We start from the raw sequence: 27,840 nt of genomic DNA, 5'->3' as shown, positions 1-27,840 counted from the left end.
TACTTGCACAAAACAAGTATGATGGGAAATTTTATTAGAAAAACAAGCAAATGATCAAATACAATTAAAATTGGACACTAAATAGGTTCACGATTTGTAGAATGAAGCAGAACTTGTTAGTGTGAAATTCCTGCAGCTCCAAACTAACCAGTACTGCATTCGTCACAGTAACATCCTTTTAGCAAGTTAGTTTGGAAAAATACCGTCATGTAACTAACAACATTGTTACAATCACCTCTAAATTACCAGTGCTGATCCCTGCACACATGTTGAACGAAGTTTTTTTTTAAAAACTTGTAAACACCAATAGTCTGATTCTGAATTGTGATTTCTCACCTTGATCCTGTAGGACTGCGTGAGCTGTTAGGAAGGTATGTCATGGCATCTCTAGTACTTGAAATTGTCTTAACAGTGTTTGAGGTGGAAATATCATTGCCACAGGCTATACTCCACATACCAATGCAAGATGCATTACCCAAAAGCAGTTGTTTAGGACAAGTGCCTGGATGAACGAAATACACTCTTACTGAACCATACAAATTAAAGGTAGGTATATGTGTGAGAAATGCTATTTAAGTGAGCATTCTCAATGTCTGTCATAATTTTGATGATGCTATGGAAGAATGCATACCTTCAGTAATTCTTTTTCCCTCCCAAAAAAACTACAGAAATTGAGAAAACTGCAGCTGTTTCTCATTAACCGGGGAGAAATCTAAAAACATGTAATTGGGAAGGAAAATGTAAATATCATCTCAATTAAATTCCATTTGTAGTTGAAATGACAACATTTTAATAATTTTAGTGCTGTCCTGTGGATAGTAATCTGCTAAAAAGCAAAGCCTCATTGGAACTGATGCAGGAAAAAGCTTGCGATTCAGTACAGTGGAACAGTTGCTGTGAGAAAGAAGTTAGTGACATTCAAATCAATTAAAGCATTATCAAGCTTTTGCAAGATGTGAAGAGTACAAGTAACCATTCTCCTTGCTCGAGGGTTCTGAAGGCACTTTCCCCCTCCTTAACCTCTGCGGTATCTTGGATTAGCAAGAAGCTTGAAACTACTTCAAACTTGGATAATAAGCTGTTTTACAAAACTTACAACATTACACGATGTTAGATGTGTTAATGGTGGGGTGAATCAATTAGTCGACAGCTCCGTGAAAGGGTCACTTGAGGTAGGGAATTATGTTGGTGATGAACCATTCCTCTGAGAACTGAAGGTGGTCCCCATCTGCAGTTAGAAATTCCAGTTTGCTCGCCTTGTCCATCGCCTTCAACCCCAATCGATCCTACGAGCAAAGCAAATGTTCACTTTTTCCTTGGGTTTTCTGTCAAGCCTCCACCCATGAAACAGCTGATTCCTACCAGTTAAAGGTATGTGGGTATTGGTTATCCCCATGTTACCTTGTGCATCTGGTCCTATTCCAGCCAAACCAGATCCTGTCCTTGCACGATCTGCACTTCCAGCAGGATTTGCTAAATAGTGATCAAAAGCAGGAACCTGTGCCACCACAACACTACTTTGGCTGAGATCAGGAAATTCAGTACAGGCTAAGGATTGAACTTGGGACTTTCACATGTTGCACTCAATGCAGTTTGTACAATCAAAATATTTTTCCAAAAGGTAAGAATTAAATGTAATACTTATATTTAAAAAAAACTAGTGCCTCCGTATCACTTTTACAAGACTAACCTATTTCCAATACAGTGTGGTGAAGATGTTCATTTGAAACCATTTACATTTTGCTCCAATTACCAAGGCTGCCTGGTACACTGGTCTCCTCATGTCTCCTAATCAGAATTTGCACCCTCATGACTGTCTCACTGGCAAATGGAAACTATTTACCTCATGATCTTGAAGACAATATCAGGTCACCCATTAAACCTCAACTCCACAGAAAAAAAGTCCTAATTTTAATTATTTCCAAGTAATTGCTCACCCTGGTATCACCCGAGTGAATCTTTGCAACTTCTCCATTGTTTTCAAATCCTTATGTTCTGAAAACTCGACATCATGATCTAACGGCAGCCGAGGGTTTTGTACAGGTTTACGATTACCTCCTTGCTTTTTGTATTTATGCTTCTAGCTACAAACCCAAGGGTTCAGTTTGTCTTTTTTTATGGAATTATTTACTTGTACTGCCTCTTTCTAATGACCCATGCATACATATACACACCAACATCCCAAAGTTCCTGTGCTCCATTTAAAATGTTTACTTTTCCTCTCCATGTTCCAAAAAGTATTATTTAACTCTTCTACATTAAATTGGATCTGCCCATCCTGCTAACTCACCAATGTCTTCCTGGAATTCTTTCACAGTCTTAATCATTACTCCCCAATTTAGTGTCATCAGCAAATTTTGATAGTCCCGATCACTTGTGTATATAGTAAATAGAAGCAGCCGAACACTGACCACTGTGGAACCCCACACCTTTCCATTGAGAAAATTCCATTTTATCCCACCCTATTTTCTGTCATGCAACCATTTCTCTAACCATGTACCATTACTTTTGCCTGTCTTTTCTAAAGAGATGTCATACTTATCACCCTCCTTTCCATAGAATTTTGGAAAATTATAGCCCGATCCTGCACAATTTCTTCCCCAGCTTTCTTTGGCACGCTCTGGTGTAAACCATTAATTCCAAGTGATTTATGTAAATTGAAGTAACCTTTTAGTACTACTTTGCTTTCAATAATAACCTCGAGTAACTCTTATTCCCACCGTTGGTAGTTCCACAGTCCTAATAGCCACCAACTCAGAAAATTGAGACAAAGCAATGATTTTAGTATCCATGTTGTTCCCTCGCTCTCCATTGAAAGTTTGCCTCCTTCATCTCTTAGAAGCCCCACCCCAACCTCGACTTAGAACAAGAAAGGAATTGGAGGGAACCTATTGACATGGGTGGCGAATTGGTTAAGAGGTAGGAAACAGAGTAGTGATAGTGGGTCTGTCAAATTGGCAGGATGTGACTAGTGTCCCCCAGGGATCTGTACTGGGACTTCAGCTTTTCACTATATTTATAAATGATTAGATGAAGGAATGGAGAGCCGTATATCGAAGTTTGCTGACAACACTAAGTTAGGTTGTATAGTAAATAGTGTACATGGGAGCAGAAAGTTGCAAAGGGACTTTGATAGATTAAATGAGTGGGCAATATTGTGGTAGATAAGAGTTCAATGTGGGGAAGTGTGAGGTCATTCACTTTGGACCTAAAAGATAGATCAGAGTATTTTCTGAATGGTGAGAAGCTAGCAACTGTGGAGGAGCAGAGAGATTTAGGGGTCCAAGTACAGAAATCACAAAGCTAGAGGACAGGAAAAAAAAATTACAAGGTTAATGGACTGAATCATAGAAATTTACAGCACAGAAGGAGGCCATTCGGCCCATCGTGTCTGTACTGGCCAAAAGAAAAAGGCAAGCCAGCCTAATCTCACTTTCCAGCTCTTGGTCCGTAGCCTTGTATGTTACGGCACTTCAAGTGCACATCCAAGTACTTTTTAAATGCGATTAGGGTTTCTGCCTTTACCACCCTTTCAGGCAGTGAGTTCCAGACCCCACCCCCCACCACCCTCTGGGTGAAAAGATTTCTCAACTTCTCTCTAATCCTTCTACCAATTACTTTGAATCTATGCTCCCTGGTTATTGACCTCTTTGCTAAGGGAAATAGGTCCTTCCTACCCACTCTCGGCCCCTCATAATTTTATATACCTCAATCAAAGCTCCCCATAGCCTCCTCTGTTCCAAAGAAAGCCCCAGCCTATCCAATCTTTCCTTCATAGATAAAATTCTCCAGTCCTTGTAAATCTCCTCTGTACCCTCTCCAGTGCAATCACATCTTTCCTGTAATGTGACCAGAACTGTATGCAGTACTCTAACTCTGGCCTAACTACTGTTTTATACAGTTCCAGTATAACCTCTCTGCTCCTATATACTGTGCCTTGGCTAATAAAGGAAAGTATCCTGTATACCTCCTTAATCACCTTATCTACATGTCCTGCTACCTTCAGGGATCTGTGAATATGCACTCCAAGGTCCCTCTGTTTTTGGTATCCATGTTGTTCCCAGTTTTACACCAGTATCCTACCACTTATTATTAGACTGTTGGTCTTTGCCTCAAGGAGGCTGGAATACAAAGGGGTGGAATTTGTTACTTATATAAAGTTTTGGTTAGACTGCATTTAGAGTACTGCCTTCAGTTCTGGACACTGCAAGAAAGGATATATTGGCCTTGGAGGGGTTGCAGTGCAGATTCACTAGTGATAACTGAGATAAAAGGGTTAAATTATGAGGACAGGCTGCATAGACTAAGCTTTTATTCCCTTAAATACAGACGATTAAGGAGTGATCTAATTGAGGAGTTTAAGATGATTGAAGGAATTGATGGTGTGGATTGAGAAACTATTTCCTCTGGTGGGAGAGCCCAGAATAAGGGGGCATAACCTTAAAATTAGAACTAGACTATTCAGGGGTGATGGCAGGAAGCACTTCACACAAAGGGTAGTGGAAATCTTGAACACACTTCCCCCAAAAAGCTGTTGAGGCTAGGTCAATTGAAAATTTCAAAACTGTGGTTGATAGATTTTTGACAGGCAATATCCATCCAGTTACGGAACCAAGGCAGGTAAATGGAGTTAAGATACAGATCAGCTGTGAACTAACTGAATAGTGGAACAGGCTTGAGGGGCTGAACAGTTTACCCCTGTACCTATGTTTCGAAAGCTTTATTGTCCTTGGTGGTTTTTTTGCTAACTTTTTCTTGGCTTTTCTGTTCTGTTTTCAAAACTTTTTTTTATTGTTTTGTAGGTGCTAACTGCTGTTAAATTTTAAATTTGATCTAATCTCTCCATTTATCCATGGAACCCCTGCCTTTAATACATTCCTTTCTTTCCTCTTACAGGTATAAATCTGATTTGTAACCTTTCCATCTCCTGTTTATTCCCCATTGCTGATCTACAGATTCATTTCATTTGGAGAGCCCTCTTTACCTACTGTAACTTGCTTTGTGGTGGGTCATCTTGGAAGTGGTTTGAGACCGCCCAGACTCCTTTCACATAGGGTTTTTTACAGTCAGCAGAGATCCAAACACAGGTTACGGAAAAGGAACTTTGTGTTAACCTACTATTATTAAGTCCCCCAAGAGAGGTGCCTTTCTACAGCATAGATGAGGCAAAGCACGTAAGTAACATGGTAACAAATCTTACCTCTTGATAAAGAGCACTCTCTTGCAAGCTGTAAGTGTCCTTCGCCTGGCCAATTTTATAGAAACCAAACCACTGGAACAGAGATGAAAAGTGATAATTTAGTGCTGGGTTTGTCAAAATGGGACTGCTTATAAAGGAAGCACTGTTGTTACTGCACTGCTTTTGTCATGGCTTGTGTTTTGAAATGATGTGATTCTAAAATTGTTCAGCTTTACTTTGAGAATATGGGCTGGTTACAGAAATAGGGAAGGGGTGAGGCCATGACAGGAGTTAAATACAAGGATGAGAATTTTAAATTTGAGGAATTGGGGGGACCAGGACCCAAGGGTAGGAGTGAGTGTGGCTTTATGTGGAATAGGGTATGGGCAGCAGAGTTTTGGATAAGCTGAAATTTACAGAGGGAGGAGGACGGGAGACGAGCACTGGAATACTGAGTCCAGACATATCAACGGCAAGATGCGTTTCCACAGCAGATGGGCAGGGGTAGGCACTGACAGAGTTGGGAGCAGGCAGTCTTTGTGATGGAGAGTAGAGCTGGAAACATACCTCAGGGTCGAATAGGACATCAAGATTGCTGACAGTCTGGTTCAGCCTGAGACGGTGACTACAGAGAGGGATGGGTACAGTGTTTGTGGCAGGAGCTGAAGACTCTGGCTTTGGTCTTACCAAAACTTAGCTGGAGGAAACTGCACCTCATCCAAGACTGGATGTCGGATAAGCAGTCTGACTGGACACTTCCACTGCCTCTGTACTGAGAGGTGATGGACAAGTAGAGCTGAGTGTTGTCCACGTACATGTAGAAGCTGACCCCCATCTCTACGGATGATGGCACGGTGTGGCACTTAAATGAGGAAGAGGAGGGGACCTTGGCTAGATCCTTGGGGGACATGAGTTAACGGCGCAGGGCTGGGAAGAAAAGCCATTCCTACAGCTATGGCCAGGATCAGCTAAGTAAGAGTAGCCCCATTTAGCTGGACATTTGTGACTGGTTAGGGCCATTTTTGTCAGCCTTTTGGTGCTGCAGCAAAGGCGGAAACCTGATTGGAGTGTTTCAAACAGAGTTGAGGGAAAGATGGGTACAACTTTGGGAGGTGAGAAAGTGGAGATTGGAGATGGGGTGATAGTCTGCAAGGACAGAGATGTCAAGGGTTCTTTTTTGAGGAGGCGGTGATGGCACTTCTAAAACAGAGGGGAACAAGTACTTGAGATGGAACCGTTTACAATGTCAGCCAGCATAGGAGCCAGGAAGGAAATATTCCAACGAACAACTGTCTACGAGTCAATTTGGTTTCCTTATGTTATCGATTTGATAGCTACCTTTGGTAACTTCTCACAAGCAGTTAAAATAAAAATGTGGAAACAAATTGATAAACAATTGAAATTAGAAGTGTCCTGATGATTACTAACATTTACAGAACTAAAATTCTAGGTGCAACTGCAGCAATTACAATAAGTTAGGTGAAGAGTCAAGAGTTTCCATCCTCACCTCTGAATCAACTGGGTCAACCATGGAATCCTTCAAGAATTTCACCATTACAAACTTTTTCAATTTCATCAGATTCTCTTTATAGCTTTCATTGATGCCCTGTAACAAAATTAGTGACAATAATTGTTTGATTTCCACTCAAATACAGCACTTAAAACCCAGGCTTAAATATCATTTGATTTCTATTTATTTCTGCACATGCTGAAACTCAGCTGCTACATTAAGACTCTAACAAATCTATTCCACTAAATGACTAACAGCAAAAGTGGCAACCTGGGACGCAGATATAAGAATGCAGTGAAAGGCAAAAAAGGAAGGCAAAATTACACTTCTGAAAGGATACGATGATTGGGGCGATGGTGGCACAGCCTGTTAGATTCCTAATGCTGTGCTGACATTTAATGGGGCTGGGGCTGACTCAGGCGATTGACATTCTAGCTAGCGCAAATTCAGAAGGGTTTTGCTAACATACAGAGTAAGGGAGCACGGAGTAGTAGCTATCGACAGAGTCTGGTTTCGACAGAGTCTATAATTGGGAATTTGGTGAGTGAGGGGATTTGGTGCAGTAAGGGTTAAAGTGTATTTGATTAGTCAGCAGAGCGGAGAGGAGCGTACCGAGAGCAGGTCACAGCAACAACAAAACAAAACTGCAGCGTGACGTCACTGGTATGGCAGGTAGGTCATTGGTGGTGAGTATCTCTTCTATTTTCTTCTTAGGACTGTGGGCTAAGTAACTTACAGCATAAAACTAATTTAAAAAAAAAACTAAACTTAATTTAATAAATTAAACAAGGCCAGTACTTGGTTCAACCAAAAAAAAATAATTTGATTGGCATTGAAGTAATCAATTAAATAAATAAAATAGTTGACAGGGCAGGAGATGTGTTGCAGCTGCAATATGTGGGAGCTACCAGACAGTTTTGTCCAGGGTGATTACATCTGCGGTAAGTGTCTGCAGCTCAAGGAACTTCGGTTCCAAGTTGAGAAGCGGGAGTCCAAGCTGCAGATATTGTGATGCATCAGGGAGGGGGAAAGTTACCTGGACAATTTGATCCAGGAGGCAGTCACACCCCTTAAGACTAAATACTGCAGAATTGGCACATGGTCAGGGGCAAGAGGGTGTAACTGCGAGTGAGACAGGGACGGGGATCCAGGAGGTAGCACTGCAGGAGTCTCAGCCTCTGCACTTGTCCGATAGATACGAGGTTCTTGCAGCCCTTGTGGACGAGTGCAGGGAGGATGAGCAAACTGGCCATGGCATCATGGTTCAGGGGGCCATGCAAGTGGAGGGAGTAAAAAGGAATGTGGTTGCAGTAGGCGACAGTATAGTTAGAGGGATAGACACTATTCTCCGCAGCCAAGAGCGAGAGTCCCGAAGGCTGTGTTGCCTACCTGGTGCCAAGGTTAAGGACATCTCCTTTGGACTGGAGAGGAACTTGGAGTGGGAGGGGGAGGATCCAGTCGTCGTGGTCCATGTAGGTACCAATGACATAGGTAGGACTAAAAAAGAGGTTCTGCTGAGGGAGTTTGAGCAGCTGGGACTAAATTAAAAAGCAGAATCACAAAGGTGGTAATCTCCACATTATTACCTGAGCCATGAGCGAATTGGCACAGGGTAAATCAGATCAGAGAGATGAATGCGTGGCTCAAAGATTGGTGTGGGAGAAGTGGGTTTCGATTCATGGGGGATTTTTTTAAAAATTCGTTCACGGGATGTGGGCGTCGCTGGCGAGGCCAGCATTTATTGCCCATCCCTAATTGCCTTCAAGAAGGTGGTGGTGAGCCGCCTTCTTAAACCGCTGCAGTCCATGTGGTGACTGTTCTCCCACAGTGCTGTTGGGAAGGGAGTTCCAGGAATTTGACCCAGCGACGATGAAGGAACGGCGATATATTTCCAAATCGGGATGGTGTGTGACTTGGAGGGGAAACGTGCAGGTGGTGTTGTTCCCATGTGCCTGCTGCCCTTGTCCTTCTAGGTGGTAGAGGTCGCGGGTTTGGGAGGTGCTGTCGAAGAAGCCTTGGCGCGTTGCTGCAGTGCATCCTGTGGATGGTACACACTGCAGCCACAGTGCGCCGGTGGTGAAGGGAGTGAATGTTCATGGTGGTGGATGGGGTGCCAATCAAGCGGGCTGCTTTATCTTGGATGGTGTCGAGCTTCTTGAGTGTTGGAGCTGCACTCATCCAAGCAAGTGGAGAGTATTCCATCACACTCCTGACTTGTGCCTTGTAGATGGTGGCAAGGCTTTGGGGAGTCAGGAGGTGAGTCACTCGCCGCAGAATACCCAGCCTCTGACCTGCTCTCGTAGCCACAGTATTTATATGGCTGGTCCAGTTAAGTTTCTGGTCAATGGTGACCCCCAGGATGTTGATGGTGGGGGATTCGGCAATGGTAATGCCGTTGAATGTCAAGGGGAGGTGGTTAGACTCTCTCTTGTTGGAGATGGTCATTGCCTGGCACTTATCTGGCACAAATGTTACTTGCCAATTATGAGCCCAAGCCTGGATGTTGTCCAGGTCTTGCTGCATGCGGGCTCCGACTGCTTCATTATTTGAGGGGTTGCGAATGGAACTGAACACTGTACAATCATCAGCGAACATCCCCATTTCTGACCTTATGATGGAGGGAAGGTCATTGATGAAGCAGCTGAAGATGGTTGGGCCTAGGACACTGCCCTGAGGAACTCCTGCAGCAATGTCCTGGGGCTGAGATGATTGGCCTCCAACAACCACTAACATCTTCCTTTGTGCTTGGTATGACTCCAGCCACTGGAGAGTTTTCCCCATGATTCCCATTGACTTCAATTTTACTAGGGCTCCTTGGTGCCACACTCGGTCAAATGCTGCCTTGATGTCAAGGGCAGTCACTCTCACCTCACCTCTGGAATTCAGCTCTTTTGTCCATGTTTGGATCAAGGCTGTAATGAGGTCTGGAGAGCCGAGTGGTCCTGGCGGAACCCAAACTGAGCATCGGTGAGTAAGTGCCGCTTGATAGCACTGTCGACGACACCTTCCATTACTTTGCTGATGATTGAGAGTAGACTGATGGGGCGGTAATTGGCCGGATTGGATTTGTCCTGCTTTTTGTGGACAGGACATACCTGGGCAATTTTCCACATTGTCGGGTAGATGCCAGTGTTGTAGCTGTACTGGAACAGCTTGGCTGGAGGCGCAGCTAGTTCTGGAGCACAAGTCTTCAGCACTACAGCTGGGATGTTGTCGGGGCCCGTAGCCTTTGCTGTATCCAGTGCACTCAGCCTTTTCTTGCTATCACGTGGAGTCAATCGAATTGGCCAAAGACTGGCTTCTGTGATGGTGGGGATATCGGGAAGAGGCCGAGATGGATCATCCACTCGGCACTTCTGGCTGAAGATGGTTGCAAACGCTTCAGCCTTGTCTTTTGCACTCACGTGCTGGACTCCGCCATCATTGAGGATGGGGATGTTTGCAGAGCCTCCTCCCAGTACTGGCACCAGTACTGGGGGAAAAAAAAAAGAGTTGTACCGTTGGGATGGGCTTCACCTGAACCATGCTGGAACCAGTGTTCTAGCGAACCAAATAACTAGGGCAGTAGAGAAGGCTTCAAACTAAATAGAGGGGGGAGGGTTCAGATGAGGCGAAGTTTAGATTGATAGAGAAAAGACAAGGAAGTAGTACAGGAGAGTCATAGAGTTATACAGCACGGATAGAGGCCCTTCGGCCCATCGTGTCCGCGCCGGCCATCAGCCCTGTCTACTCTAATCCCATATTCCAGCATTTGGTCCGTAGCCTTGTATGCTATGGCATTTCAAGTGCTCATCCAAATGCTTCTTGAATGTTGTGAGGGTTCCTGCCTCCACAACCCTTTCAGGCAGTGAGTTCCAGACTCCAACCACCCTCTGGGTGAAAAAGTTCATTCTCAAATCCCCTCTAAACCTCCCGCCTTTTACCTTGAATCTATGTCCCCTTGTTATAGAACCCTCAACGAAGGGAAAAAGCTCCTTAGTATCCATCCTATCTGTGCCCCTCATAATTTTGTACACCTCAATCATGTCCCCCCTCAGCCTCCTCTGCTCTAAGGAAAACAAACCCAATCTTCCCAGTCTCTCTTCATAGCTGAAGCGCTCCAGCCCTGGTAACATCCTGGTGAATCTCCTCTGCACCCTCTCCAAAGCGATCACATCCTTCCTGTAGTGTGGCGACCAGAACTGCACACAGTACTCCAGCTGTGGCCTAACCAGTGTTTTATACAGCTCCATCATAACCTCCTTGCTCTTATATTCTATGCCTCGGCTAATAAAGGCAAGTATCCCATATGCCTTCTTTACCACCTTATCTACCTGTTCCGCCGCCTTCAGGGATCTGTGAACTTGCACACCAAGATCCCTCTGACCCTCTGTCTTGCCTAGGGTCCTCCCATTCATTGTGTATTCCCTTGCCTTGTTAGTCCCTCAAGTGCATCACCTCGCACTTTTCCGGGTTAAATTCCATTTGCCACTGTTCCGCCCATCTGACCAACCCATCTATATCGTCCTGCAGACTGAGGCTATCCTCCTCGCTATTTACCACCCTACCAATTTTTGTATCATCAGCGAACTTACTGATCATACCTTTTACATTCATATCCAAGTCATTAATGTAGACCACAAACAGCAAGGGATCCAGCACCGATCCTTGTGGTACCCCACTGGCCATAGGCTTCCAGTCACAACAACCTTCGACCATCACCCTCTGCCTTCTGCCACTAAGCCAGTTTTGTATTCAAAGTGCCAAGGCACCCTGGATTCCATGGGCTCGTACCTTCTTGACCAGTCTCCTGTGGGGGACTTTATCGAAGGCCTTACTGAAATCCATGTATACCACATCCACTGCGTTACCCTCATCCACACGCCTAGTCACCCCCTCAAAAAATTCAATCAAATTAGTCAGACATGATCTTCCCTTGACAAAGCCATGTTGACTATCCCTGATTAATCCTTGCTTCTCCAAGTGGAGACTAATTTTGTCCTTCAGAATTTTTTCCAATAATTTTCCTACCACTGATGTTAGGCTCACTGGCCTGTAGTTCCCCGGTTTTTCCCTACTCCCCTTCTTGAATAATGGTATTACATTAGCGGTTCTCCAGTCCTCTGGCACATCCCCTGTGGCCAGAGAGGTTCTGAATATATGTGTCAGAGCCCCCGCAATCTCCTCCTTTGCCTCACACAGTAGCCTGGGATACATTTCGTCCGGGCCTGGGGATTTATCCATTTTTAGGCCTGCTAAAACCGCCAATACCTCCTCCCGCTCGATGTTAATATGTTCGAGTATATCACAGTCCCCCTGCCGTATTTCTATGTCTACATCGTCCTTCTCCATAGTGAAAACAGATGCAAAAAATTCATTTAGAACCCCTCCTACATCTGCCGGCTCCACACACAGATTGCCATTTTTGTCCCTAATGGGCCCTATTTTTTCCCGAGTCATCCTCTTACCCTTAATATACTTATAAAACATCTTAGGATTTTCCTTTATTTTGCTCGCCAGTGTTATTTCATGGCCCCTCCTTGATCTCCTAATTTCTTTTTTAAGTATCCCCCTGCACTTTTTGTACTCCTCTAGGGCTTCCTCCGTCTTTAGCCTTTTGTATCTGCCAAAAGCCCTCCTTTTTTTCCTAATCCATTCTCGTATATCCCCTGACATCCAAGGTTCCCTGGAGTTCTTGGAACCACCCTTGACCTTTACGGGAACATGTTGCCATTGTATGGTCTCAATCTCCCTTTTGAAAGACTCCCATTGCTCCGATGCGGATTTTCCTACAAGCAGCTGATCCCAGTCCATTTTGGCCAGATCCTGCCTTATCCTATTAAAATCGGCCTTCCCCCAATTTAGAACCTTTATTTCCGGCCCCTCCCTGTCCTTTTCCATGACCACCTTAAATCTCACCAAATTATGGTCACTGTCACCAAAGTGCTCACCTACTAGCACTTCTTCCACTTGGCCGGCCACATTCCCTAGAATTAGGTCCAGTACCGCCCCCTCTCTTGTAGGACTTTCTACATGCTGGCTCAAAAAGCTCTCCTGGATGCACGTTAAGAATTTTGTACCCTCTAAGCCTTTTACACTCTGAGTATCCCAGTTAATATTGGGGAAGTTGAAATCCCCCACTATTATTACCCTATTATTTGCACAATTTTCTGAGATTTGCCTACATATCTGTTCCTCTATCTCCCCCTGACTGTTTGGGGGCCTATAGTACACTCCCATCAAAGTGCTTGCCCCCTTTTTGTTTTTAAGCTCCACCCATATGGCCTCATTAGAGGAACCTGCTAATATATCATCCCTCCTTATAGCAGTAATTGATTCTTTAATTAATATTGCGACCCCCCCTCCTCTTATACCTCCCCCTCTGACTCGCCTGAAGATTCTGTACCCCGGAATATTGAGCTGCCAGTCTTGCCCCTCCCTCAACCATGTCTCTGTGACAGCAACAATATCATACTCCCATGTGTTTATCAACACCTTCAGTTCATCCACCTTATTCGCAAGACTCCTTGCATTAAAATAGATGCCATCCAGCCTTGCCCTCACATTTGCCCTGTCTTCCAAGCTGACTTTTTTTCTCTGTATTTGGCTGCACATCACCCCCTATTGTAGCTCCACTCTGTATCCCATCCCCCTGCCAAGTTAGTTTAAACCCCCCCCAACAGTGCGAGCAACCCTCCCCGCAAGGATATTTGTCCCGCTCTGGTTCAGGTGCAACCCGTCCGACTTGTACAAGTCCCACCTTCCCCAGAAGCAGGCCCAGTGATCCAGGAAACTGAAACCCTCCCTCCTGCACCAACTCTTTAGCCACGCATTCATCTGTTCTATCCTCCTATTTCTATACTCACTAGCCCGTGGCACTGGGAGTAATCCAGAGATTACAACCTTTGAGGTCCTGCTACCTAGCTCCCTAAATTCTTGATGCAGGACCTCATCTCCCTTTCTACCTATGTCGTTGGTCCCAATGTGGACCACGACCTCTGCCTGCTCACCCTCCCCCTTAAGAATGCCCTGTAGCCACTCAGTGACATCCATGACCCTGGCACCAGGGAGGCAACAAACCATCCTGGAGTCACGTTTACGTGATGGTGGTAATGATAAAGTGTGTGTGTCAGAAAGGGACAGAGCATGCAAACATAAGAGCGCACTAGCAAATAGGGCCGGGGTAGGAAAGAATAGTAAAAAGACAAAATTATAGGTTCTTTATCTGAATGTGCGCAGCATTCATAATTAGATGAATTGACGGCACAAATAGAAACGAATGGGTATGATCTCGTGGCCATTACAGAGACTTGGTTGCAAGGTGACCAAGGTTGGGAGCTAAATATTCAGGGTTATTTAACATTTCGGAAGGATAGGAAAAAAAGGTAAAGGTGGTTAATAAAGGATAAAATTGGTATAATGGTGAGAAATGATCTTGGCTCAGAAGATCAAGATGTCAAATCAATTTGGGTGGAGGTAAGAAATAGCAAGGGAAAGAAATCACTGATGGGAGTAGTATATAGGCTCCCTAACAGTAGCTACACTATAGGGCAAAATATAAATCAGGAAATTAGGGGGGCTTGTAAAAATGGTATTGCAATAATTATGGGTGATTTTTAACTTTCACATCGATTGGACAAATCAATTTGGCAAAAGTAGCCCTGAGGAGGAGTTCATAGAGTGTATTAGGGACTGTTTCTTAGACCAATACTTCTGGGAACCAACCAGGGAACAGGCCATTTTGGATTTGGTAATGGGTAACAAAACAGGATTAATTAATGATCTCAAAGTGAAGGATCTCTTGGGAAGCAGTGATCATAACACGGTAGAATTTCACATCCAGTTTGAGAGCGAGGATCTTGGGTCTGAAACCACTGTATTAAACTTAAATAAGGGCAATTATAAAGGAATGAGGGTGGAATTGGCTAAAGTGGACTGGGTAAACAGATTAGATGGTATGATGGTGGATAAGCAGAGCAAACATTTAAAAAGATATTTTATGACTCGTAACAAAAATATATCCCTGTGAGGAGGAAAGACTCCACAAAAAGAGTGAACAAACCATGGCTAACTGAGGAAGTCAAGGATAGTATCAGGTTAAAAGAAAAAGCATACAACATGACAAAGATTACTGGTAAGGTCGAAGATTGGGAAAACTTTAAAAACCAGCAAAGGACGACAAAGAATAATAGAGGGAGAAAATAAATAGGGAGAAAATAAATTGAGAGTAAACTAGCAAGAAATATAAAAACTGACAGTAAAAGCATCTACAAGTATATAAAAAGAGGGTAGCTAAAGTAAACATTGTTCCCTTAGAGGATGAGACTGGGGAAATAATGAAAAACAAGGAAGTGGCAGAGGAATTGAACAGATATTTTGTATCTGTCTTCACAGTAGAAGACACGAATAACATACCAATAATAGAAGATAATTAAGGGGCAAAGGAGAGGGAGGAATTAAAAACAATCACTATCACGAGAGAAAAAGTGCTCGGTAAACTAATGGGTCTAAAGGCTGACAAGTCCCCTGGACCTGATGGCTTGCATCAGAGGGTCTTAAAGGAAGTGGCTACATTGGTTGTAATGTTCCAGAATTCATGAGATTCTGGGAAGGTCCCAGCGGATTGAAAAACCGCAAACACCCGTATTTAAGAAGAAAGTGAGACAGAAAGCAGGTAACTTTAGCCTAACATTTGTCATTGGGAAAATATTAGAATCCATTATTAAGGAAGTAGTAGCAGGACATTGGGAAAGACAATCATAATACAACCAAGGAGAGTCAACATGGTTTTATGAAGGGGAAATAGTGTATGACAAATTTATTCGAGTTCTTTGAGGAAGTAACGGGCAGGGTGGATAAAGAGGAACCAATGGAAGGCAAACGGAATATTGGCCTTTTTTTAAAAAATTTGTTCATGGGATGTGGGCGTCGCTGGCAAGGCCATCATTTATTGCCCATCCCTCAATGCCCTTGAGAAGGTGGTGGTGAGCTGCCTTCTTGAACCGCTGCACTCCGTGTGGTGAAGGTTCTCCTACAGTGCTGTTAGGAAGGGAGTTCCAGGATTTTGACCCAGCGACGATGAAGGAACGACGATATATTTCCAAGTCGGGATGGTGTGTGACTTGGAGGGGAACGTGCAGGTGGTGTTGTTCCCATGTGCCTGCTGCTCTTGTCCTTCTCGGTGGTAGAGGTGCTGTTGAAGAAGCCTTGGCGCGTTGCTGCAGTGCATCCTGTGGATGGTACACACTGCAGCCACGGTGCGCCGGTGGTGAAGGGAGTGAATGTTTAGGGTGGTGGATGGTACCAATCAAGCGGGCTGCTTTGTCCTGGATGGTGTCGAGCTGCACTCATCCAGGCAAGTGGAGAGTATTCCATCACACTCCTGACTTGTGCCTTGTAGATGGTGGAAAGGCTTTGGGGAGTCAGGAGGTGAGTCACTCGCTGCAGAATACCCAGCCTCTGACCTGCTCTTGTAGCCACAGTATTTGTGTGGCTGGTCCAGTTAAATTTCTGGTCAATGGTGACCCCCAGGATGTTGATGGTGGGATATTTGACAATGGTAATGCCGTTGAATGTCAAGGGGAGGTGGCTAGATGCTCTCTTGTTGGAGATGGTCATTGCCTGGTACTTGCCTGCCGCAAATGTTACTTGCCACTTATCAGCCCAAGCCTGGATGTTGTCCAGGTCTTGCTGCACGCGGGCACGGACTGCTTCATTATCTGAGGGGTTGCGAGTGGAACTGATCATTGTGCAATCATCAGTGAACATCCCCATTTCTGACCTTATGATGGAGGGAAGGTCATTGATGAAGCAGCTGAAAATGGTTGGGCCTTGGACACTGCCCTGAGCAACTCCTGCAGCAATGTCCTGGGGTTGAGATGATTGGCCTCCAACAACCACTAACATCTTCCTTTGTGCAAGGTATGACTCCAGCCACTGGAGAGTTTTCCCCCTGATTCCCATTGACTTCAATTTTACGAGGGCTTCTTGGTGCCGCACTTGGTCAAATGCTGCCTTGATGTCAAGGGCAGTCACTCCCACCTCACCTCTGGAATTCAGCTCTTTTGTCCATGTTTGGACCAAGGCTGTAATGAGGTCTGGGACCGAGTGGTCCTGGCCGTACCCAAACTGAGCATCGGTGAGCAGGTTATTGGTGAGTAAGCAAGTGCCTCTTGATAGCACTGTCGACGACACCTTCCATCACTTTGCTGATGATTGAGAGTCGGCTGAAGAGGCAGTAATTGACCGAATTGGATTTATCCTGCTTTTTGTGGACAGGACATACCTGGGCAATTTTCCACATTGTCTGGTAGATGCCAGTGTTATAGCTGTACTGGAACAGTTTGGCCAGAGGCGCAGCTAGTTCTGGAGCACAAGTCTTCAGCACTACAGCCGGGATGTTGCTGGGCCCATAGCCTTTGCTGTATCTAGTGCACTCAGCCGTTTCTTGATATCACATGGAGTCAATCGAATTGGCTGAAGACTGGCTTCCATGATGGTGGGGATATTGAGAGGAGGCCGAGATGGATCATCCATTCGGTACTTCTGGCTGAAGATGGTTGCAAACGCCTTCAGCCTTATCTTTTGCACTCACGTGCTGGACTCTGCCATTATTGAGGATGTTTACAGAGCCTCCTCCTCCTGTTGTTTAATTGTCCACCACCATTCACGACTGGATGTGGCAGGACTGCAGAGCTTTGATCTGATCCGTTGGTTGTGGAATCGCTTAGCTCTGTCTATAGCATGTTGCTTCCGCTGTTTAGCACGCATGTAGTCCTGAGTTGTAGCTTCACCAGGTTGGCACCTCATTTTTAGGTACGCCTGATGCTGCTCCTGGCATGCTCTTCTACACTCCTCATTGAACCAGGGTTGATCCCCTGGATTGTTAATGGTAGAGTGAGGAATATGCCGGGCCATGCGGTTACAGACTGTGCTGGAATACAATTCTGCTGCTGCTGATGGCCCACAGCGCCTCATGGATGCCCAGTTTTGAGCTGCTAGATCTGTTCTGAATCTATCCCATTAGCACAGTGATAGTGCCACACAACACATTGGACGGTGTCCTCAGTGCGAAGATGGGACTTCATCTCCACGAGGACTGTGCGGTGGTCACTCCTACCAATACTGTCATGGACAGATGCATCTGCAACAGGTAGATTGGTGAGGACGAGGTCAAGTAGGTTTTTCCCTCGTGTTGGTTTGCTCACCACCTGCCGCAGGCCCAGTCTGGCAGCTATGTCCTTCAGGACTCGGCCAGCTCGGTCAGTCGAGGTGCTACCGAGCCACTCTTGGTGATGGATATTGAAGTCCCCCACCCAGAGTACATTCTGTGCCCTTGCTCCCCTCAGTGCTTCCTCCAAGTGGAGCTCGACATGGAGGAGGACTGATTCATCAGCTGAGGGAGGGTGGTAGGTGGTAATCAGCAAGAGGTTTCCTTGCCTATGTTTGACCTGATGCCATGAGATTTCATGGGGTCTGGAGTCAATGTTGAGGACTCCCAGGGCCACACCCTCCTGACTGTATATCACTGTACTGCCACCTCCAGTCAGTCTGTCCTGCCGGTGGGACAGGACATACCCAGGGATGGTGATGGAAGAGTCTGGGATGTTGGCTATACTCACAGAATCATACCTTTCAGCCACGTCAGGCTGTTGCTTGACTAGTCTGTGGGACAGCTCTCCCAATTTTGGCACGTCCCCAGGTGTTCGTGAGGAGGACTTTGCAGGGTCGACTCGGCTTGGTGTTTTGCCTTTGTCGTGTCCGGTGCCTAGTGGTCTGATGCCAGCTGGTCTGTCTGGTTTTATTCTTATTACGACTTTCTTTAGCGCGATTTTACAACTGAGTGGCTTGCTAGGCCATTTCAGGGGGCAATTAAGAATCAACCACATTGCTGTGGGTCTGGAGTCACATATAGGCCAGACCGGGTAAGGACGGCAGGTTTCCTTCCCTAAAGGGCATTAGTGAACCAGATGGGTTTTTACGACAATCTGGTAGTTTCATGGCCACCATTACGGATACTAGTTTTTTTTAAATTCCAGATTTCATTTAATTAATTGAATTTAAATTCCCCAGCTGACGGATTATTAGTCCAGGCCTCTGGATTACTGGTCCAGTAACATAACCACTATGCTACCGTACTCATGCTACAACTGTACAGGGTGCTGGTGAGACCACACCTGGCGTACAGTTCTGGTGCCCTTAATTAAGGAAAGATATACTTGCATTGGAGGCAGTTCAGAAAAGGTTCACTAGGTTGATTCTGGGTATGGAAGGGTTGTCTTATGAGGAAAGATTGAACAGGTTCGGTCTATACTCTGAGTTTAGAAGGAGAGGAGATCTTATTGAAACATACAAGATCTGAGGGGACTCGATAGGGTAGATGCTGAGGGGATGTTACCCCTCATGGGGGAATCTAAAACTCGGGGGCATAGTCTCAGAATAAGGGGTCGCCCATTTAAGACGGAAATTAGGAGGAATTTCTTCTCCCAGAGGGTCGTGAATCTTTGGAATTCTTTACCCCAAAAAGCTGTGGAGACTGAATCATTGAATACGTTCAAGACTGAGTTAGACAAATTTTTGATCAGCAAGGGAGTCAAAGGATATGAGGAAAAGGCGGGAAAGTGGATTGAGGTAAAAATCATATCAGCCATGATCTCATTAAATGGCACAGCAGGCTCGAAGGGCCAAATGGCCTACTCCTGCTCCTATCTCTTATGGTTCACAACATACAATTTCCCATACAAGTTACCATATTGGGGAAAAAAATTCATCTCGTTGGTTAAGTTTATTTCACTAAGCAACATTGAGTACGTACCCTTTCTTGATTAATGTCTGCCAAGAAAATGCTTTTGTTCCTGTACAGCTCTTCGTTCAAGGGATCATGCCAGTACTCTGCCTGCACCAAGCTAGCAGGAAAGCAATTGTAAGTGAACTGAATTAGTTTATAGGTCTTAAACAATTACAAAAATGACTAGTTTCAAATTCACCACACCCTTTATGGTTATGTTGGTACAAGTAGGGGAGGAAATGTGAGGTTGGTGCTGTGGGGGTGGACCTCATAGGAGAAACAGTGGAGATAGGATGCAATAATCAACAATGTTGAATGCAGAAAGAAAGGTTGAAGAGGACAAGGAGGGATAATGTGCCACGTTTGTAGTTACAAAAGTTGTGGGTGACTCAGTGCTGTCGACAAGGTGGAAAGTGGACTGAAGAGATTCAATATGGGAGTGATAGGTGAAATGAGCATCGAGCCAGGTGCTTACAACATTTTCAAAGGACCTTTGAGAGCATCCAAGTGAAAAAACGCAAGTCTCCTCAATCCAATTACACATGGATACTCCATAGCACTACAATCATAAACTAATTAACCCCAAGAGCAATATAATGACTATATGTTTCAGTATGTTGTGAATCTTTGGAATTCTCTATCCCAGAGGGCTGTGGATGCTGAGTCGTGGAATATGTTCAAGGCTGAGAGATTTTTGGACTCTAGGGGAATCGAGGGATATGGGGATTGGGCGGGAAAGCGGAGTTGAGGTTTTAGATCAGCCATGATCTTATTGAATGGCGGGAGTAGGCTATTCCTGCTGCTATTTCTCATGTTAATAACTGTGAATGGAAATTATTTGGTCTTGTTTTGCCTCTCCATTTGCTGATCTGGTTCATTTCCCTGCCCCATCCCATTTAATAAAATGGACTCATGCACTGCAAACGGTCGTCATTGTGGACAACGAGAGATTTACTTCAGGAAAGTCCTGGGCAAAAACTGAATTGGAAATGGAAGTAGACCATTTGTTTCTTAGAGAAAATCAAAACAGAGAGCAAGCCCCACTCAAACATCTCCACAAAGTTTTATTCATTGTCGTTTTTTTTTATTACTTATCAAACATTTAAAAAAAACTTAAGTTTTTACCTATAATTTCTATGCAAATTCAAACACTACATCAGGCCTTCAGGCCCTGCTGTTCATCCTCCACGTAAGCCGTATTCCTAATCCCATGTTCCTGCCCTGTCTCGATATCCCTTTATTCCCCTTTTCTTCAACCACCTATCCAACCTGTTCTTATCAAAGCAAAATACTGCAGATGCTGGAAATTTGAACTAGAAACAGAAAATGCTGGAAATATTCAGCAAGTCAGGCAGCATCTGTGGAGAAAGAAACAGTTAACTTTGCAGGTTGATGACCCTTCGTCAGAGCTGACAAAGGGTCATCGACCTGAAATGTTAACTGTGTTTCTTTCTCCACAGACGCTGCCTGACTTGCTGAGTATTTCCAGCATTTTCTGTTTTTATAACCTATTCTTGTTTTGACATCGTCTCTACTTCGATCACTAACTCAGGTAACGCATTCCACAGCCTCAAAACCATCTGTGTAAAACAAAAAAAAAGTTTTCTTGCTCTCATTCTGGACTCCTCCATCATTGAAAAGTTCTATCTACTCTGTTCGTTTCCTTCATAATTTCAAGCACCTCTATTAAACCACCCCATATTTTCCTCCATGCTAACGAAAATGTCATTTTTCAAGTCTTTTCATATTTATATTTCCTCATACCAGGCAACATCCTCATGAATCCACACTGTACTGTGTCTCAACATCCTTCCTGTAGGGTGGAGTCCAAAACTAGATACAGTATTCCAACTGTTGTCTTGCTCAGGTTTTCTATTAGATTCATCAATACTGCTTGACTTTTATATATTATTGTTCTTGGCACAAAACCCAGTATTCTGGTAGCTTTCTTGATGGCTTTGTCTTGTGAACCTGAACCCCAGAATTCCTCCTCTTCCACCTCACCAGCTTTCTCCCATTCAAGTTATAATTATTACTTTTTTAAAATCAAGTACCACCTCACACTTACTGACACTGAATTCTATCTGCCACTTTTTAACCCAAACCACTGCCCCCCCTGCAGTTTCCTTTGGTCCTCATTTATTTACTATGCCTCCTATTTTAGTATCTTCAAGTTTGGACTACAGTCCCTCTAGCACCCTCATTGATATACATAGTGAACAAATGCAGTTCCAGAACAGAACCCCATGGGATACCCCAACCAACCGCTGAGAAATTGCCCTTAACTCCGACTCTGTTGCCTCCCTTCAAACCAGTTTTTAAATCAAATTTGCTGCTCCTGAATATTCTCCAATGGCTTGTTACATCTTTGTGAAAGGCTTTTTGGTGCCGTGTGCACATCCACTGCATTTCTCCCATCCACCATATCTGTCACGTCAAAGAACTTTTATCAAGTAGTCAAGCGCGATTTTCCTTTGAGATCTGTTTTGTATCATTAACCAGAGTGAATTTTAATGAGTGCAAAAGAGGAACAGCTATTCTGCAATTCACTAATTGTATCTCTTGCTAGTTATTCAGAGTGTGGCTTTTATTGTTTTATCCTCATAAATGGACACATGGCCGTGAGCAGCCTATTTGCTTTCTCATAGCATTATAAATATTTACTGATTGTTTCTTAGTTCACTGTGGAATAATCATTAGACACATGATTCATGTAATTATTGACCATGTGAATGAATGACACAAGACAGGACTAGCTTAAAAACTCTTAATACTGATCTACTTACTGCTCTTGAATTGGACTAGTGTAAGCACCGATGTTCAGCATTTTTCTTATCCAGTTGCAGATGTGGGAACTTTCTCCAGGACAGTGGGGTAAACCGTACACTCCTGGGGGGGGGGGGGGGTTGGGGGTGGGGGTGGAAAGAGGAGAGAGAAACAGAATCAGAATCAGAACTTAGGCTGAAGGGAAGATCTGAAATGATTACTTTATTTTTCTTTCCGTATTTAAAAAAAACACCTTGATTCAAGGGGAGATCTGCAAGGTGCAACATACTGGTGTATTCAGTTTGATTTCCTGTCGTTTATTCAGAGATCTGTCCCCAAGTCACTTTGTACACCAACATGTTATTAATAAGTCGTTAAACTTATTTTGGGGCAGTTTTGTTTTGAACTTTGCAGTCCACATAAAGATGTGGGGAGGATAACAACTTGCATTTATATAGTGCCTTTAACATAGTAGAACATCCCAAGGCACATCACAGGAGTGTTATCAAACAAAATTTGACACCAAAGCCCCATAAGGAGATATTAAGTCAAGTGACCAAAAGCTTGGTCAAAGAGAGGTTTTAAGGAGCATTTTAAAGGAAGAGAGATATAGTCGGTGAGGTTTAGGGAGGGAATTCCAGAGCTTAGGGCCGAGGCAGCTGAAGGCACAGCCACCAATGGTGGAGCAATTAAAATCGGCGATGCGCAAGCGACGAGAATTGGAGGAGCGCAGAGATCTTGGAGGGTTGTAGGGCTGGAGGAGGTTACAGAGATAGGGAGGGGTGGGGCCATAGAGGGATTTGAACACAAGGATGAGAATTCTAAAACAGTTATTGTTGCTGGACCAGGACCCAATATAGGTCAGCAAGCACAGGGATGATGGGTGAACGGGACTTGGTTGCAGGAAAGATGGGCATGGATTTGGGAGGCGACAACACGTTCAAGGACTTGAGAGGAAAGGGAGGTTGCAGATGCGGCGGTAATTTGCAAGGACAGAGAGGTCAAGGGTGGATTTTTTGAGAAGGGAAAGAAGGTTTGAAGGGGACAGTAACTGAGGAGAAGGAACTGTTAACAATATCAGCTGACATAGGGGCCAGGAAGGGAAGTTAGGTGATCAGCAATTTGGTGGGACTAGGGTCGAGGGAGCAAGAGGTGGGGCTCCTCAGTGGGGGATAGGCAAGAAAACAGACTGGTATTTTCCTGAGGGGAGGGGTTGGGTAGCAATACTTAGTGCTGCATTGGAGGATTTCGGTGACAAATCCAATTTCACCAGAGGCTGCTTCAAAATGTTGCCTGCATTTCATGGTTACAGGAAGCAAAAGGATATCCCAGGGCCAATTTCAATGTACAGTGTAGTCAGAGGGGTGCTGGATAAAATTTCTTATTTTAAAGTGTCAGCCATGGCTCGGGGGTAGCACCCTCACCTGAGTCAGAAAGTTTGCGGGTTCAAGTCCCACACCAGAGATGTGAGCACGTAATCTCGGCTGACACCTCAGTGTCGTACTGAAGGTGTAAAAGATCCCATGGAACTATTTCCTTCTGGCCAATAGGTATCCCTCAACCAACATCACTTTTTAAAAGAACAGATTATCTGGTCGTTATCTCATTGCTGTTCATGAGACCTTGCTGTGCGCAATTTGGCTACTAAGTTTCCTAAATTACAACAGTAACTACACTTCGTTAGCTGTAAAGCGCTTTGGAATATTCTGAGGTCAAGAAAGTGCTATATAATTGCAAGTTCGTTCTTTATGGTCTGTGGGGGTGGGGTCAATGGTGGATGATTATCATGGTCAGTTGGGATGGAGGACAGTCAGAGCTGATTTTTAAAGCTCAGTGGAGCCAGGTAGATGCTTGATTACAATGCCTGTTGCTTCGACTTGATCTTAATCGACACTGATTCAGAGTGGCACCAATTTTTCGTGATGGCTGATTCAGGCAGTTCAATCGCTGGGGGGTGTTATCGGGCTGATCTTTGAACTCAATCTTCAACAGCTTCACTCGCAACTGAGAAGTGAAGCTTTCCACACGAATATTTCTTTATTCCCTGTGCTAACTTCCAAATCCACAGCGGAAATGCCAGGGTAGCAATGGAGAAGGCCATTCCAGTTGAAATTTTAAAAAGGTCATGCTCTAACTATCAAGATAAGGGACTTCAGAGTAAGTACAGTGAGACTGTCGCATCATGTTATTGGAGCCCAACTGTACTTAGTCACACGTGACCTTGACAATGCCACCTTCAGATGCAATACCTACGGAATGTTACAGCCAATCACTTTAACAATGGATTTGTTATACAACTATAACAATGTACGGGTTTCAGCCTTTCAAAACTATACATTTGAACAAATATGCATTTAAATGGAGTAGACTGGACCAGTAAATATTACCTTGATGTTGACCTCCAAACGTGATGAGATTTATCATTGCGGGAGAAGGACACCTCTGTGCCATAGCTCTCCTATAACGGACACAAAACTACAAGTGAGAAGTTCTGTATGCAAAATAAGCAGCCAAGCTATAAAAAGTCCCCTTTGCCTGCATTTTTTTAAAAAGAAGTATTTAATTGCCAGTAGGACTCATTTGGTCACACTTACAGAAACTGACCTCCTTGAGAGAAGCCCATCGCATTATATCCATTCTGTAGCTTCTTGTCCTTGGACAAGATGTTGCACGCCAGCTCTACTTGGTCATTTACATTCATGAAGAAACTGTTCTCCATGTCCTAAAGAAAAACAGTTTCCAATGCAGAGAGATCTTTGTGAAGGATTGTATCGTTAACAGTAGTTGATTCTCGACCACAAGTTCCTTATTTTCGAAAATCAGAATTTAGTCACTGAATAATTAACATTCACACATTAATGCTTTCTGTCCAATTTTCAGGGTTACGTATGGCACTGAACCACAGATTCACTTCCCCGTCTGTACTGAAAGTGCTACATGTACAATAGTTCCTGATTGTAACTGATAATCACAACTTCTAGTACAACATATTTTTTAAGCTTTTTAATTAATTAGAAAACCCTTCAAATATTTTTGTGCACCACCCCAAGTGAATTGCAGAGCTACTGTAATGAACTCAACAGCACCAGGTCATTTGTATTGAGTAATTCAACAAAGTTGCTGTACTGCTGCTAGGAATAATAAAACTATTTTGTAATAGCATTTAAAACTTTAGATCACAATTATAATTCATTCTAGTTTATTATCCCTCATTAAAACATACCTCAGCAATGCTGTTTCCAATTTCCAAGGATAAAACATAAATTCCAGGGATTTTTTGTTCCACCAGTTTCTTGATAAATCCCATGCTAAGAGGGTTACAGCAGCTGTCACCTAAAATTAAATATTTATACAGAAAGCAAAACAAGACTGAAGTATCACCATAGCTATGTGAATAGATTACATAGAATTTACAGCACAGAAACAGGCCATTCGGCCCAATGAGTCTATGCCAGTGTTTATGCTCCACACAAGCCTCCTGCCATCCTATTTCATCTAACATTACATTCTGTTCCTTTCTCTCTCGTGTACTGATCCAGCTTCCTCTTAAATGCATCTATGCTATTCGCCTCAACTACTCCATGTGGTAGCAATTCCACATTGGTAGCATTCTCTGGGTAAAGAAGTTTTACTGCATTAAATGGGTTTTGTTGTTTGAGGAAGTGTGCATCAGTTGGTCCAGGTAGAATCAAATGCATATAATAAAGCTGCATTTTGACAAGTTATGTCAGTGCAGCATGTTTGTAAAGTCAAAAAAGTAAAACGCTATGCAATGGTTCCTTTCATTAGTTATAAATGCTGTATATACTTTCAAGCTATTATGCAAAATATGTTGCCCTGTCGCTGCTTAAACAAAGTCCGCTTTCACTACTATATTTCGTGTCTCATCGCGTGATTATACTGTAATAGGATTTGCCTGACTTGATCCCACGAGACAGCTTAAAGTAACAGAATGCCCTTTATAAAAGGTTTAAAACCATAATTGTATTCTTAATAAAAACTGTAAAGCAGCAACTGCAGGTTTATCGTATAACATCGAGAACATTTCTAAAGCAAACATCGAAATAATTGCAATGTAGTGTTTTGTGTGTTTTGAATCAGCGATTTACATAAGATCTGTAACAGAAAAATTGTTTGTGCATTTTGACATTGCAATTTTTCCAAACATTTAATGCAAACAACGAATCGCGTCTCTGTCCATGAACCGAACAGCGGTAGAAACAGTCGCTGTGCTTCCACGATCAGCCAGCTCCCAGTTCACTCCGTTTCTGAAGTATATTCGATTGTACAAATAATGTATTTGATTTTTTTTTTGTCTCCTTCTTCTTACCCATCCCGTGCCAAATGACCACCGGCGGTGGCTCCGTGCTGTTCCGGGCTGTCTTCCATGACACGGTTTCCAAGACGAAGAAGAAGAGCAGCACAAACCACCCTCCTCCCTGCGCCGCCATCTTACACAAGTCACATGACCCGCGTGGTTGTCATGTGATCTCGTTGGTTGAGTGGCCCTCAATCGGGACAGTGAGCCGGTGGATTGTTTGGGCTGTGGAGTAAAATATTCATTTTATTCAACTGGGGGAGGAGTTGTGGTGTTGAACAATTTTATTTAATCGTAACGTTATTTTTAAGATACTCCACAATTATCTATTTGGCAGTTTCACATCTTATTTAGACATTTTTCAAATGCAATGGGTAATCATGGTAGATTCCACTTTTTTCTCTTGAAATGTGGATTACTGCTTTCTTGTTGATCAGTTTGAGTGAACGTAAATATATTTTCTCAAAGGAGCAGGTGTTGTGGAAGTTGTGGGTTTTGAATTGAGTCAGCAGCAGCTCGGGTTCCTCTAAACATTGAGCCCAGTTGTGTATTTATATTTTTGTTTTTCATAGGTTTATCATGTTTTGAGAAGCATAAACAGAACAATCGTCCAAAAATGAACAGGAAAGACCAGTTGGTCCTGTCCCACACAGCCATGGTGCAACTGAGCATCATGATTCCCATCACCCCCAACCACCAGCAGCCAAGTAATCTCGTGGGAAAGGGGAAAAAAACCCTAGGACAATTCATGGGGGGCCAAAATCTGGGAAATTCCAATCCGAACCCCTGAAGTTGATGAAAACGAGTTCAGGAGACCACAGTGACCACGAGGCACATCAACCAATACCCCACCTACCCTTGGTACGTTACGATAGCCACAGGCAGGAACCCATCCAGCTCCCTTTTGATCACTTGCACATTCTGCATGAACTGCTAACTTGTTCCAAATGTTAATGACCCTCTGTGAAAAGAAAAAAATCCTGACATCTAACCTAGTTCTATGCTTAAATTACTTAACTGCATGCCCCCTGATTCTCCCTAACCTAATTCAAATAGTCTATCCACATGAACTAGTCCCTTCATTATTATAAAAATGTCAATCAAATCTCCCTGAAGTCTCTGCTTTTCTAGAGTAAGAATAACCAGCTCTCTCAGCCTATCATGGTAACTAAGGGCCTTTAAAATCATTTTAGCTCCTCTAAACCTTTCCAGAGCATCTATACGACCCACCAAGTGAGGGGACCAAAACTGGACACAGTATTCTAGATGAGGTCTAACCAAGATCTTACATAAGGACAATA

General features: G+C 43.8%; 1 protein-coding gene across 1 annotated transcript; it reads right to left on the bottom strand.

Moving 5' to 3' along the window:
* Positions 1–17: 17 nt before the first annotated feature.
* LOC137342565 (palmitoyl-protein thioesterase 1-like) lies at positions 18–26,681 on the bottom strand. The gene is made up of 9 exons (XM_068006527.1): positions 26,552–26,681; positions 25,445–25,554; positions 24,816–24,943; positions 24,609–24,679; positions 22,242–22,344; positions 19,483–19,573; positions 6,687–6,785; positions 5,201–5,272; positions 18–1,286 (listed from the first exon to the last, which is right to left on the bottom strand). Exons 1-9 carry the CDS (start codon positions 26,670–26,672, stop codon positions 1,164–1,166), a joined length of 918 nt encoding a protein of 305 aa, XP_067862628.1. The 5' UTR covers positions 26,673–26,681; the 3' UTR covers positions 18–1,163.
* Between the last annotated feature and the right edge of the window lie 1,159 nt (positions 26,682–27,840).

The sequence above is a fragment of the Heptranchias perlo genome, chromosome 26 (assembly GCF_035084215.1).
Source record: "Heptranchias perlo isolate sHepPer1 chromosome 26, sHepPer1.hap1, whole genome shotgun sequence".
Lineage (NCBI taxonomy): Eukaryota > Metazoa > Chordata > Chondrichthyes > Hexanchiformes > Hexanchidae > Heptranchias > Heptranchias perlo.
The sequence above is the reverse complement of the archived record's forward strand: the minus strand, read 5'-3'. Positions and strand labels throughout refer to the sequence as shown.

Coding starts and splice junctions, on each gene's coding strand:
- LOC137342565 (XM_068006527.1), bottom strand. CDS start 26,672: ATGGCGGCGCAGGGAGGAGGGTGGTTTGTGCTGCTCTTCTTCTTCGTC. Junction 25,555..26,551: donor GGTCATTTGGCACGGGATGG/GTAAGAAGAAGG, acceptor ATTTAATTTTAG/GTGACAGCTGCTGTAACCCT. Junction 22,345..24,608: donor GTTTGGAGGTCAACATCAAG/GTAATATTTACT, acceptor CCCCCCCCCCAG/GAGTGTACGGTTTACCCCAC.